General features: G+C 32.4%; 1 protein-coding gene and 1 non-coding gene across 2 annotated transcripts; one reads left to right on the top strand and one right to left on the bottom strand.

Moving 5' to 3' along the window:
• Positions 1–4,639: 4,639 nt before the first annotated feature.
• On the bottom strand, positions 4,640–8,740 carry LOC145007204 (uncharacterized). The gene is made up of 5 exons (XM_078966182.1): positions 8,335–8,740; positions 7,998–8,251; positions 7,679–7,928; positions 7,353–7,594; positions 4,640–4,822 (listed from the first exon to the last, which is right to left on the bottom strand). The coding sequence occupies exons 1-5, from the start codon at positions 8,738–8,740 to the stop codon at positions 4,640–4,642; spliced, it is 1,335 nt and encodes a 444-aa protein (XP_078822308.1).
• Positions 8,741–11,960: 3,220 nt separating this feature from the next.
• TRNAW-CCA (transfer RNA tryptophan (anticodon CCA)) lies at positions 11,961–12,032 on the top strand. The gene has a single exon. It is a non-coding gene; the product is annotated as a tRNA-Trp (tRNA).
• The last annotated feature ends 2,910 nt before the right edge of the window (positions 12,033–14,942 follow it).

Consider the following 14,942-nt stretch of genomic DNA (forward strand, 5'->3'; position numbering starts at 1 on the left):
AAAGAATATATATTCTTAAAGAATGAGGGTTTTTTTTAATGTATATTCTGAAAGAATATCATAGAAACAAAGAGAGTAAATATAATTACTACTGAATCTCTATAAAAATCATGTCAATGAAGACAACACTTCAAGATTAAAAAAAACGATCATCATTTCTTTTCCTCTGCGATTCTCCTTTTTCATGTGTGTATAAAAAATTCAAGAGCTTAGGCTCGGGAAAAGGGATATCCTTCTTGACTAAGTCCAGAAAAAGGATCTCCTCCTTAACTAAGTCCATAGACTTTGCTAATTGCCGCTCCTCAACTATGTTAGGCTACTTGAACACAAAGAAAACTAAGTTAATTTCACGCTCACATGAAAAAAACAGTTTAAAAATAACAAGGCAAAACCACCAAGTTAATTTCAAGGTCATATGACTAATATGGTATAGTGTGTACATAATGTATATGCTAAGATTTTGTTTAAATAATGAATATGCTACTGCACATAAAGAATAGATGTCAAGATTTTCTGATTCATTTACTTTACTAAAAGGCAAAACCATACACAAGTTATGTTGATATGTCTTGAATGGTACTTTGCACATTAGAAACCATTGTAAGTGATTTCCTTTCCCTCTTTTTATTATTTTTTTAATAAAAATCAAATGTACCGTTGTAATCATTCAAGATGGCAGGAATTAAATTGAGACTCCATAACTAAATTGTTTTGTCTTGAAATTGAAATCATATTTTTTTTCTTGCAATCATTGGCATCACAAACATCGCAGAAGGTAAATTGTAGGTGTATAATATAACTTAAACTTCTATCTACACATAAAAAACACAGGTGAAATCAAACTTCCTGGAGCACATAAAAATAGCACAGAAAAAAAACAACAAATAGGAAAATGGAAAACAAACTTGATGAAGTAATGAAGATGGAGGTCATGATTTTTTAGACTGTCTAAAGCTTAAAAAAAAAAAAAAAAAAAAAAAAAAAAAAAAAAAAAACTTGCAGTCAATAAAGGAAGCTTAGAACATGATTGCAATATGATTTTACATTCAATTACAAGACTAAAATGTAATCCTTAAGAATTTGATTTGCTTATCCTTTCAGCCTTCATTCCTTACAATTTCTCCCATTTTTTATTTAGGTTGAAAAATGAGGATTGGGGCTTATTTGAATAGAAAAAGGGTGAAATGGGGTCCAATATAGTAGGCCAGGACGTGGGAATTCACAATCTCATAATATCACTAAACGGAAAAATTCTAATTCCTAGGGTTCATATGTAGGGTAATTTTCCTTAAAATCCTGCAACATGAGAGATATAGTACTAGTAGCAGAAAGAGAAATAGACATTAAATTAACATGTTTTGCTATCTTTACTTACATACTATGATGCAGTGTTCCAATGCTAGGCAAATCAAGATGCAAAGAGGCGGAGATGGGTGAATGAAGATGCAAAGAAAGAGGCAACATGTCGTTGGTGATTCATTATTGGTGTGTGTTGGTAAAGATATGTGCCTGTGAGTGGCGATGGTAGCCATTTATTCCGGACCACTATTGATTTTGGGGGAACAATCAACCAACAAGAAGATAGAGAAAAGGGTCAGTGAGGATAATCGAGAAGAAGGGAGAGATAAAGGGTTGAATGATATGAGATTTCCTTTTATAAAAATAAGTTACAATTTTGGTATTTAATTTATTAATTATTGAATTCATTATAATAATCTTACCTATTGATTGATCCACAATTGGTTATACATTCACACAATAGATATGTATTATATATGAACCTAACTCTCTCTCTCTCTCTCTCTCTCTATATATATATATATATATATATATATATATATATATATATATATATATATATATATGTGGGAGGGTTCAATTGAGAAAAAAAGGTTGAGAATGGGGGAATCATTCTCAGCCAATCATTTATTTTTGCTGCAAAAGGCTCCAACATACCGACGAAAATGGGAAACGAATGCACATGTGTTTTCCAACATAACATATTTCCTTAAACTATGATAATCATTACCTTAATATATACAAAAACATAGTTTTTTTCGTTTTTTTTAATTTTTATAAGCTATTTTTATCAAAAAATGATTTTAAATATACCAAAATTCATGATTTTTTATTCTCTACAAATAGACATCCATATTAATATAGTTTTAAGATAAAATAAAAAAAAAATTATATTTTCAGCTATCGTTATTCATAAATGAATAACAATGCATAAGGGTTTATTACAGTACATTTGTTATTCACTTATGAATAAAAAATATGATTTTTTTTTTACAATTTAAGTATCATTCATATATGAATATAGCATATAATAAACATAGTATATTCATATTTTAATATTGGACGATGAATTCACTTGTGAATTTTAACGTAATATATTCACTTGTGAATATTAGATGGTATATTCACTTATGAGTATTAAATGATATTTCATATGTGAATATTGAATAGTATTACATGATATATCACATGTGAATATTACAGAGTATATTCACTTGTTAATATTAGATGATATATTCACTTATGAATATTACACAGTATATTCACATATGAATATTACAAGGTATATTCACTTATGAATATTGAAGGTATTTTGACAAACATATATAATTTTTATATGTTATTCACATATGAATAACATAGAGACTTGCATATTTGTTTTGTGTTTTTAATAATCATATACTGATTCAGGTGAGAAAACATATTCATATGTGAATATAACGTGGTAATTTAGTTTATTCATTTCATCAAACAGTTGGAGTGCAAACAAGTTAAGTATTTTAAAAATGTTAAAAACATCAAGTTATAAATTCCAAATCATCATATACTTCCGATTTCGACTTCAGATGCGACATCCTATCTCTGATCGATTTCTCAATTTGATTTTCATTTCCGAAAATCCGATTAGGAACCTGTGAGTACCGATTCTAAGTCCCTCAATGTTGACTGTGATTGCGAGTCTAGAACTCTGATTCCAATTTTATGAACAGCGACGAAATTTCGTTTTAGTTGAAGAAATATGGATGATTATTGAAGGTTGGAGGAAAAATTTTGATGATGAATGAACAGTTATCGAATTCTCTATAGTTATGTATTTGAGATTGAAGGTTATGACGATATTTACAAGTTTGCAACCGTGTCTTTTATGCTTAGATTAAATGAGTGGCTGAGAATGATTCCCCCATTCTCAACCTTTTTTATTTTCTCAATTGAACCCACCTCTCTCTCTCTCTCTCTCTATATATATATATATATATATATATATATATATATATATATATATATATATATATATATATATACACACACACACACACACTTAAAGTTGTTTTAGGTTGATTTAGTGGTGTAGTTAGGATTTTGTTGTAAGACCAAATAATTTATAAAATATGAACAAGTAGAAACTTACTTTAAATGCTAAAAAAAATGTGACAATATATGCATTCTAAAGTAAATTGTTTATTTAAGTTGGAACAAATTACGCGAATGGTCCTTTAGGTTTTGGATTTTTCCACAATCTAGTCCCTACGGTACTTTTTTTCCCTCAAATAGTACCTATGGACCATAAGTTGCACGCGTTTGGTCCCCGAATTGGATGTCCGTCCATTCCAACGTTAAGTTGCCCCCATGTGACTTGCACATGAGGGTATTTATGTCATTTTAGCCTAAAGGACTTTTTCTGAACATATAAATTAACGCTTATATTACTTCTTCTTGTTCTTCCTCCTAATTTAATCGATCACTACTAGTGTTAGAGAAAGAAAGCTGGGGAAAATGTCGATATGTGCTTGTGGAAATCGTGATCTAGCCATCGTCACTTCCTGGTCAGATCGCAACCCTGGAAGGCGATTTTGGTCTTGTCTTAGTAATGAGAGAATGTGTGGTTGGATTGGGTGGTTTGATGAGCCGATGTGCCCTAGATCAGTGGAAGTGATACCTGGGTTAATCAGGTCTATGAACAAGCTCCAAGAATCTCTTCAACAAGTTACACTGTAAGCTAGGATGTATAAGTTAATCATTCTCTTCAGTTGGGGTCTTTTTGCAATTCATTACTTGAAGCATGGTCAAAGTTGCCTCTGAATGTGGTGTCTAAATGCAAGAAGTAGTGTCGAAGTCATAGGGTTAATCTAGTGGTGGTCTTATTTTGAGTCTGAAGACAGGAAATTGTTCCATGGTTTATGTAATGTTTGTGTCTTTTCTGAGTTTGACTGCAGTAAATTATGTCCTGGTTAATGTTGTTATTTTGTTATAGTCTTTTTGTAATCAAATGGTTTAATTTCAGAACAAGGTTATTGTGTCATGGCTTTGTGCAATCAAATATTATTGACAAGAACAGCAATTCAACATGCATGACCAAACACTTTGAATATCACAAATACTAGTTGACAAGAACAAGAATATAACAAAAATGCTATTGTATATCACAACAGTAGTTGACATTGTTTGACAGTTTACCTATGTGTACAATGATTCAAGGTCAACATGCATGACCATACAAAATAAGGAGCCCAAAGTAAGTATTCTTTGGTACATAAACATAGGTGTTAACATAACCAAAAAAGTAAAGTGCAAATTACATCAAAAGACCTAATGGTTCTCAATAACACCCCCATCCTCACTTCTATCCTCCTGTTTCTTCAGTTCTTTTGTCATTAGGGCCACCTTGACCTTTACAAGTTCTTGAATTATGCCCTTTGTTGTTGCACTTTCTACATGTGACAGTGGTCCCCCTCTTGGACAGTTTATGCCCCTGTGTAGCAGGTTCATCATATGCCCTCTTCCTTTTCTTTTTGGGCCTACCCACCTACAAATGTACATAAGATTAAATTGTTGTTCTTAAAAAACTTCAATTATATTGATATATGAAGACATACCTGAACAACATGTTTCGGTGGAAGCAACTTGGTTGAGCATTGTGATTAGGGCCACATCAATCTACAATTTATAGGATCAATTTTGTGTTTGTACACTTCTGCCCATGTAACTAGCTGTGACATCCCCAATTTCATGGCCAGAAAAGACCGATTTGTTTATGCTTTGTTTTATAAATCAGAGTATTCGTTTAAAGAAAACGGTTGCGGAATTTGTTCCCAAAACAAGATATGATAAAAACTTATCAAAACATTTCTCAAAGAGAATGTATTTTCATTAAATAATAAAACCTCGGGATGTCATGTTCCGATACAGACACATAAGCATAAACAGAACATACATTCATTTACTTTAGTGATTTACATCTCCTTTAATCTCACAGTGCAAAGCAGCTTCGTATCGATACTTGTGATACAATTAAACTGAGTGGGTCAGGCTTGGGAGCCTGGTGAGCATATAGGGTTTTCAACCCACAATATTATATCATATATATATATATATATATATATATATATATATATATATATATATATATATATATATATATATTAAATCATCAAACAATCAACCCAATTACCCATCCCCGTTATCTCCATTTATTTCTTAAGTACCTTCCCTAAGGAATTATCCTAAGGGTCATCTCCTACATCGTATTTACCTCTCATCTCCTTACATCACATTTCCTTGTATGTTTGTTCCTAAGGACTTTTTCCTAAGGATCATCGCATGAATACGTAGTCACAACATTGCCTGGACTAGTAAGTCATAATAAGGGTTAGACTATCATCGCATGAATACATAGCCACAACATCGCCTGGACTCGTAATTCATAGTAAGGGTTAGTCTATCATCGCATGAATACGTAGCCACAACATCGCCTGGACTCGTAATTCATAGTAAGGGTTAGAGTATCATCGCATGAATACGTAGCCACAACATCGCCTCGACTCGTAATTCATCACCTACAGGTTATGAGCCTGCTGGTGTTTCCACGGGGTCATCTAGAATAGTCCGTGGTCGCCATCTATACTCTGGTAGATGACTACATCGCCAAATTGCCACCTCGCCGGTCAAGGTTATGGTATCTCCTCTCATCTCACATCACCTATTTATCATCACCTATTTCTCATCACCTTTCTATCATCACCTATTTCTCATCACCTAATTATCATCACCTATTTCTCATCACCTAATTATCATCACACATCATCTAATTCATCTACCCATGTTCTACCCAACATATTTGTAGATATAAAATACATATACATATTAACTCATTTAATACCTATATAAAACATCCATTCCAGACTCACCTAAAATAAACAACAATATATAAACACATAGCACGTATTTCATAGAAAATACTTAATATATATATATATATATATATATATATATATATATATATATATATATATATATATGTTTGAAGAAAGTGATCACATACTCACACGTATAAACAACAATATATATACACATAGCACGTATTTTATAAAATACTTCATATATATGTGTAAGATGAAAGTGACTATACACTCACACATATAAACAACAATATATATACACATAACACGTATTTCGTATAAAATACTTCATAATTATGCGTTAGAAGAAAGTAACTACACACTCACTTGATCAGAAGATGATCGGACAGCGTAGGTGAGACTACGATATACAACTTTTGTTTAGACTATGTAGGCTAATTTTGAATTTATTTTTATTATTTATTTTTAGTAGGCCGGGACAGGAAAACTCCGTAATAAAATCATAACTTCTTCATCCGACGTCCGTTTTCGCCTATCTTTTTATCGTTTTACTACAATTAATGAGATATTCAATTCTCATTTAGATTGTTTCGGCTAAAAACCGCTCGGTCTCAAATCGAGCATTCGGGCTGCGTACTGCTAAGTCAAAACTTCGAAAAATCATAACTCCTCATACGAAGTCAGATTTGGGCGTTCTTTTTATGCACGATCATGGTTTAACGTATTCTACGACTTTCATTTAGATTGCTAAGGCTATATATCGCTCTAACGTAAATTCACTTTTTACGTCGCGCTGTGTCGTGCCGGTTTTGTCGCGAAACTTCGACAGGTCATAACTTCTTCGTTATTACTCGGATTTTGGCGTTCTTTATATGTACGGAATCCTTGTAACATATTCTATAACTTAGTTAAGATTATTCTTTCAAAATAATCTTCCATCAAAAAGTCATTTTTGACGCTTAACGTCTCAAATTAACTAGCTCGGATCTACGGGCGTTACACTTGTCAGTAGCATGGGTGGACCCAATGCTCCAACTCATGAACATTATTTGATCAATGTTTAATCTTGTCCCATATTACACTTATTGCATGTGAGCATAACATGCCTGTAATTTCCCAATGTCTACATGTACATGTTTTTTCATCCAAATTCACAATAAACTGATCACCCCAATGAGTAGTCACTTGAGTTTTAACCCCATTGAAAATACACCTGTGCTTTTGTGCTTGTCTTTTCACTTGATCAAGAGGACTAGTGGCAGTTGGTGTGAGAGGACCATGGCATATATCAGTCTCTCTTCGGACATTGCAAATTCTCTTCATCAAATACTCTCTAATATACTCCAAAGAATAAATGATAGGTTTGTCCCTACCACCTTGTATTTTTCCATTCAGAACCTCACACAGGTTATTCAACAAGATGTTAGTATGTGCCCTCCCTGTTTAGTCATATAATACAAAATGAGAACAAATCCTAACAATGGCATGTAAATGTTAACATAAAGGAAAGATGAAGTACTAACCTGAGAAATGAGATCTTGCCCAATGAGCTGGAGGAATCTGTATCAGCCAATCATGAGCTTCAGCTTTGAATTTCTTTAGCTCTTCTAATGCTTTCTCAAAATGCCTTACAGTAGTAGCAGTTGCACATGCCCACACCAAATCTTTGAGCTCTTTGTCCTTCCACTGCTTTTTCATATTTTCAAAAATATGCCTCAGACAGAACCTATGCTCAGCTTGAGGGAAAAGTTTGGCAATTGCAGGAATGATACCCTATTTAAATATTTCAATACTTAGTTGACTAAATAACAACAATATCAAATTAAATTGAAGTATATGTACCTTCTGCCTATCTGAGATGAAATTGAAGTTTGAATTAGCATTAAGTTCCAGATCATCACCAAGTTGTTCCAAAAACCATGTCCATGAATTGGTGGTTTCATTCTCAACAAGAGCATATGCAAGAGGATATATCCCATTATTGGAATATACCCCTACGGCAGTCAAAATTTGACCAGGATAGGGACCTTTCATGAAAGTACCATCCAACCCTTTGAAATCCCTTAGATTAGCCTTAAATCCTTCCTTTAATGCTCCTAAACAAATGTAAATTCTCCTAAATGTCCTTGTTCAGAATTTAAATTTGGATCACTGTAACAATCGATCTTCACATTAGTACCTGGGTTTCTTTCCATCAACTCTAGTCCATAGTCCCTCAAAATAGCATATTGTTTCTGAAAATCCCCAAAAACATGCTTCTGAGCCAATTCCTTTGCCTGATGTACCTTCATTCTTGACATGTTCATCTCGAATTTTTGAATGAGATCTTCTTGAAGTGCATTGACTGGAATGGTTGGATTACTCTCAATTTGCTTCACAATGTTTGCTGTAATGAATTTGTAGTTGCAAGCTTTAATGGTTCTTGATTGCACACACCGATGTTCACTAACTAAGGTGTTCACTACCCAGTCATCTATCTCTTTAGGTCTAGACACCAGTACAACCCAAGGACATTTACCCTCTTTCATATTTACTGTTTTGTCCTTGAATCCAGTCCTTGACTTTGTCCATGGCCCACCACTCATATCTGGGACCACTCCTCTACACTTATCCCTAATCCTTGTTTTGTCATTTTTTTCAAAATGTAAATCCCTTTTGGTTTCTACTGCATGTTTGTTTATATATTCTTTCACATCTTTCTTTGTTTTGAACTTCTATCCTAATGTGAAAGCTTTTTGATGAACTACACCCTCAGAACAACTTTTTTCCTTTCTTATGTCTCTCAACATCCTCTCTCTGTTGTTATCTTCATCTACAATAGGTGACTCAAACAATTCTGGGTCTATGACCTCCAAATCTTCACCTTCAGTAAAGTCAACACCACTACCACTTGCTTCTTTGGTGGTTTTTTGAACCCACTCAACATCTTCATCAACATGTATATGAAATTCTTTCATATCGACATCCACATCATCTACAATATTTTCTAAATCCACAAAGAAGTCTTCGTCCTCACTCTCATCATCTGTCATATTACCCTCACTCCTACTACCCTCACTCCAAGGACCCTCACTAACACTTTCCTTACTTCCACTGTATTCATCCTCAAAAAACTCAACATCATGTAGATTTCCCCCCCCCCCCCCCACCATATTCTGCATCCACATCCCCCATTACCTCATAATCATCCACTGGATCAACATCCCCTTTTGCTTGGTGCTCATCCCCTGTGTCAACATCTTTTTTTTACCATGGTTATCCTCAAACTGTACCCCCCTAAAGGGATCATTCTCTCGATCAACTGAGTGTTTTTTGTTGATTACAGGTTCATAGGGTACAATTAACTTTGACAAATCAGTGGACTCATTCAAATCCAACTTTTTACTACATGACCCAATTGATTTCCTTTTCATTCTAACCCTATTCATTTCAGGAGAATCATTCTCTGCAACTTCCTCAATATGAACCTTCAATAGGGACTTAAGGTAAGGGACTACTCTAGTATTTCCATGCTCGATGTACAAATTAATTTCATTATGATTAAGCACATACCTTGCCAGCTGAATGACTTCCTGATCGGTGCCAAGGGGTAACAATCCACTATCCAAGTCTGTCTCTGGGATCATGAAATGGTAAAACATTATACCACCATCATTGTACCCTAAAACTGCCATCATATCATTTAACTCGTGGACTGAAAACACATCCATATCCACAAAACCAAAGTGATCAACAAGCCCATCTATGTATGACCTTCTAGATACCGTATTTGTGAACGAACCTCCATGATTTATCTTGAATGTGCAAAAGCTTGAAATAGAACCTGTGAACATTCAAGAACAATAAAATGTTAATGATGGAGGAAAGAAAAATTACATTTTGTCAAAACCTAGCATTACAAGGTTCGTGCTTACCATATTCTTTACGTAGGTCAGGTGGTTGGGTGTAGCGTGGATGTAAAGACCACAATGTGAGCACCATTTTCCTCGATACACCGTTCAATTAGTTGAACTATAACGACCGACGACGATAAGAACTCACGATTGAAGAAGATGGGATGATCAAAAGGTTTTCTTGGGGAAAGAGATAGAGTGTAAAGTCAATGTCTGAAACTAAACCCCGTCACCTTAATGGATATAGTTGTTAATTCCAATCATTCAGAAAAGGTCCTTTAGGCTAAAATAACATAAATATCCTCATGTGCAAGTCAAATGGAGCAACTTAACGTTGGAATGGACGGACATCCAATTCGGGGACCAAACGCGTGCAACTTATGGTTTATAGGTACTATTTGAGGGAAAAAAGTACCATAGGGACTAGATTGGGGAAAAATCCAAAACCTAAAGGACCATTCGCGTAATTTGTACTTTAAGTTGCATACGACGTTCTTATAAATCATTAAAATAATCTAAAATGGATTCAATTTAACGATATCATATATGAAGAACCAGACTATTAACAATAATACATATAATACAACATACATTCTTATCAATCATTAAAATAATCTAAAATGGATTCAATTTAACGATATCATATATGAAGAACTAGACTATTAACAATAATACATATAATACAACATACAAATAACTAATTTCTAACAAGAATTAATAATCTAAATTATTAGAAACCTAGATAAACTTATAAAATCTATAATGAAAATGAAAACAAAAATGAAGTAATTGAGTAATTAAGTTAACAGAAAAAAATTAATATACTAAGTTGATTGGCTGATAAATAACGACTAACGAGAAAACAAAAGAAATTCAAAAAGCAAAAGGCAACATAAATTGAACAAAATGTATTTTATCGTCGAAATGAAAGTTGTATATTCTCTCATATGGAATTTTATGTTTTGTTATGGGTGGGCCATATGAAGCCCAACTTTCATTTACTTAACAAAAATATATATTATACATAAGAACTTAAATTCATATGGGTTGACAAGGCCCTCCTTTGAACCTATATACCTACGCCAGTAGGTTGATTTAAGTGGTTTCATCTACAACCACGGGACACAACTTAAACATTATTCATATCATCCTGTTCATCATTTCTCAATCGTTCTTTCAACCTGATAGTGATAGAAGATTAAAGGGAGACGTAGCATTCTTGGATGATAGAATTCTAAATCGAATACATTATAAGTGGACTTTTTGTCTTCTCATACCTTAGTATTCATCTTAAACACGTAAACAAGAGGCAATGGGTATCATCATGTGACCGATGTACTGAAAATTTGTTGTTGTATGCAAATACAATCAAACAACATAATGAATCAACAACAAATAGAATGAGACCAATAATCACATAAGCACTTAAAGATCAATTTTTCTAAGTGTTAAGTATTTGAATATATATATAACCTTGCGACTAGGCAATGGTGAGCATTTATGTATGCATGGTTGAATGAAACCTTATGAATTTGCAAAAATTATTTCTCGCACATGCTTCACAATTACTATTTGGTTGATAGAGTTGAAATTAACTTAAACTAATCATGCGAATGTGTAACAAGATTCTATGTGGCAAAGGAACCATCGTTTGATCGTGAATACTATTTAGTGTGGTTTCCGGTTACTTTTTTTTTTACTGAAAGAAAAAGATGCATTTGCATTTTATGTGGAAAAAATTAGTTCCTGTAATGAACATAATCAAGTACAAATGATTATTAAATATATGTTCAAATTAAATTTAAGTGAACATTTCGTATCTGTACTTATTTTATATGGTTCAACTTCAACCTTCTAACCCATACATTATTATTCTCCGATATAAAAGATATCAGGAAGGAATTAAACAAAGGGATCCGTGGCGCAATGGTAGCGCGTCTGACTCCAGATCAGAAGGTTGCGTGTTCGATTCACGTCGGGTTCAATTCCCCTAATATATATCCCCAAATTTTTTTCCATTTAGCGAAACATCCCCCCAATATTTTTAAATCAACTTCACGATGCTATATATAGGGATATGTTTATAACAAAGAATAGGAAGATCATATTATAAATTTCATGAATATTATAGAAAACAGTATAAAAAAGTTTGCAATGTCTTTTAAAAAAAAGTATGAATAAAAAAGATCAATTAATGTCATATTATTCTTTCCGTCTCAAAATTATTATTTAGAAACAAAAAACACATTAATTAAGAATTAAGAAAGATGTTTGCTAAAAAGACATCCTATTTTACCATATAGACACTCATTAAATTTGAAAATATTTTTATTGACTGAAATTACATTGTTTTCTAAAAATCTTGATTATAAATAGTTAATTATATGTTGATTTTTTTACAGGGACGGATTTAATTAGTTGGTAGGGCAATTCATCTAGTGTTAAAAAAAATTAGATGTATTTTTTATATAGAGTGCAAAGTCTAAGAAAAATACAATGCATCAATTACTTAATTAGTCCAATCATTTAGCCTTAAATGAATCAATTAGCCTATCTCATACATAGTGTCATGGTGTCAATTGAGATGATGACCACTTACTTTTAAACATGCCTTCACATATATAAATTCTAACAAGATGAAAATATATAAATTATTAATGATTCATTTACATATCATATTCATACATGTTATTTTTTAATGTCACTTCCATTAGCTTAGCTGCTAAAACTTTAGTTGTTCAGATTATGGATTGAAAAAATTATCTAAATCATAAATATATAATATGAATATTCGTATTGGTGACATAACGAAGCCGCAAAAGTTTATTTAGGTATTGTAGTTGGTGCTATTTCTTTTTGGAGTCCTTAGGTATTTTAGAGTTTTAGGTAATATAGGGTTTATTAAAAGAACTTGATCTTGAAAATTTTGTTTAAAACCGTTTTAACCCCACCCGAAAAGGTTATTTAATACATTTATACCCCCAACATATAAATATCGAAATCTTGGATATGTCACCGGTTATTAGAAAAAAAAATTGCAACCCCTCAACATTGTTTTTGGGCCCGCCCCTGACTTTTTATAAATATATCAATGGGGTGTATAAGAGGGGTCTATTATTAGTAGCATTTTTAAGAAAACATTAATTACTATTAACTTTATTAATGAAATCGTAATAGTACCATTTTGTTGTATTTAATTCTATCATTTTGTTTCATTTAATTACATGGTAGCTTAACTAATAATGATGAGTTTTTTGGTAAAAATATATTTATTTTTAGAGTAAACTATTATTTTGACACAAACCAAAAAGTAAACAAAAGCTATTAATATGGGATGGATAAAGTATTATAATGATTAAATGATAGGAAAATCGTTCCTATCCTATAAAAATATAAAAACAAACTCGTGAAATATGATGTCATGTATAATGACAAAAATATGAGAAGTTATAAGGTTTGGTTGCTTACACTTTTTGTCTTCTATAAGTAAGTTAACATTTTAAATATGACTATAAATTCGACATTAAAATAATAATTATCATAACAAAAAAAATGAATCAATTTAAGATGTTTGAAAAAAATATTTATTACTTTTAACTGTTCAATTTATTTGATTTAATTTTTAACTTTTAAGTTTGAATTTGTACATATATACGTTGCTAGAGCAACGGAATTTAATCTTATAAGTAATGGGCTGAAATTTCCTCATTTGTTGGTAGCCCAAATTCCATAATAATCATCTTAGTTTGGATTTTTATTTTGATTAAACCATCCTATTTTTTAATCTCCCATTTTTTAAGGCAAATACTATAAAATTCATAACTTTTATACACTTAATTTGGAAAAACAATATATTTTATTTTTTGTTCACTGAGGCCTCAATAATTACGTGACTTATCAATTAAAACCTAATTGCCGATTAACAAACAATAACATTTCTCAGCCGGTCACCTCTTTCGTTGAAACAATCATCCATCACCTTTCTCTCCATAATTGTTCACCTTTCAGACCTCAAAAAAAGAATTTCATGCATACAAACGTTGGATAGAGGGGTTTGATAAAGGATTGTAAAGAATCACCATTGTCATTTTGTTGTGCTCGATAATTCTTTGCTAAGATACACTTTAAGTGCAAGGTACATAGATGGTAACATGAAATTGAAGTATAAATGGGTTTATTTCCTCATGTTATCAGTAACAAGTTTTGGATCAAGTTATTAATGACTGGACGAAACCAAGAAATAACCCCTCACGTGCGAAATTATAGAAGATCAGCAGATGACTTCTACTTTTGGCATTAAGAGATACAAAGACAAATATCTTAAGACTTGTACTAAAAAAGACAAAGACAAACGACCTGAGAAGGTAAACATTAAAGATTCAGACTCAGATGAGAAGTTTTTGACTTTAGTTTCTTGGAATCTTCACAAGAAACCTTTAAACCCTCATCCAACCTCTGTAATGACCCCTTTCTTGACTTTTTGTGTGATGAAAATATGTTAAAAAGGGGTATAGATGGGTTGGGGATGATCAAAATTGATATTGTGACAACCGTCATATTCGGGTCAATTTGTGACAATCGTCAATCTTGAGTCAAGTCAAGTCATCAAGTCAAGCCGGTCAACTCTATTAAACCTTGTGTATTAGGGTTAGTGTTATGTTCGCATTTGTATGAGTGTAGTCGATGAATCGATAAAGCAAGAACATATGAGTTTTTGATTCGCATTTGGATTGATGATTGAGGGATGATTCGTGAAGAAAAACGCGAAGTCAAGGACTATGAAATTGTTGGTTGCAAGAATTTAAAAACTCGATTGTGGAGTTGTTGATGCTCATTTTGCGAAAGTAAAACAATCGAGTGTTCGCATCTATGAATCAATTTGAAGTCAATTGGG

The sequence above is a fragment of the Lactuca saligna genome, chromosome 7 (assembly GCF_052625555.1).
Source record: "Lactuca saligna cultivar CGN05327 chromosome 7, ASM5262555v1, whole genome shotgun sequence".
Taxonomy (NCBI): domain Eukaryota; kingdom Viridiplantae; phylum Streptophyta; class Magnoliopsida; order Asterales; family Asteraceae; genus Lactuca; species Lactuca saligna.

Coding starts and splice junctions, on each gene's coding strand:
- LOC145007204 (XM_078966182.1), bottom strand. CDS start 8,740: ATGAGTGGTGGGCCATGGACAAAGTCAAGGACTGGATTCAAGGACAAA. Junction 7,595..7,678: donor GGCAAGATCTCATTTCTCAG/GTTAGTACTTCA, acceptor ATGACTAAACAG/GGAGGGCACATACTAACATC. Junction 4,823..7,352: donor ACAGGTGTATTTTCAATGGG/GTTAAAACTCAA, acceptor GTACATTTGTAG/GTGGGTAGGCCCAAAAAGAA.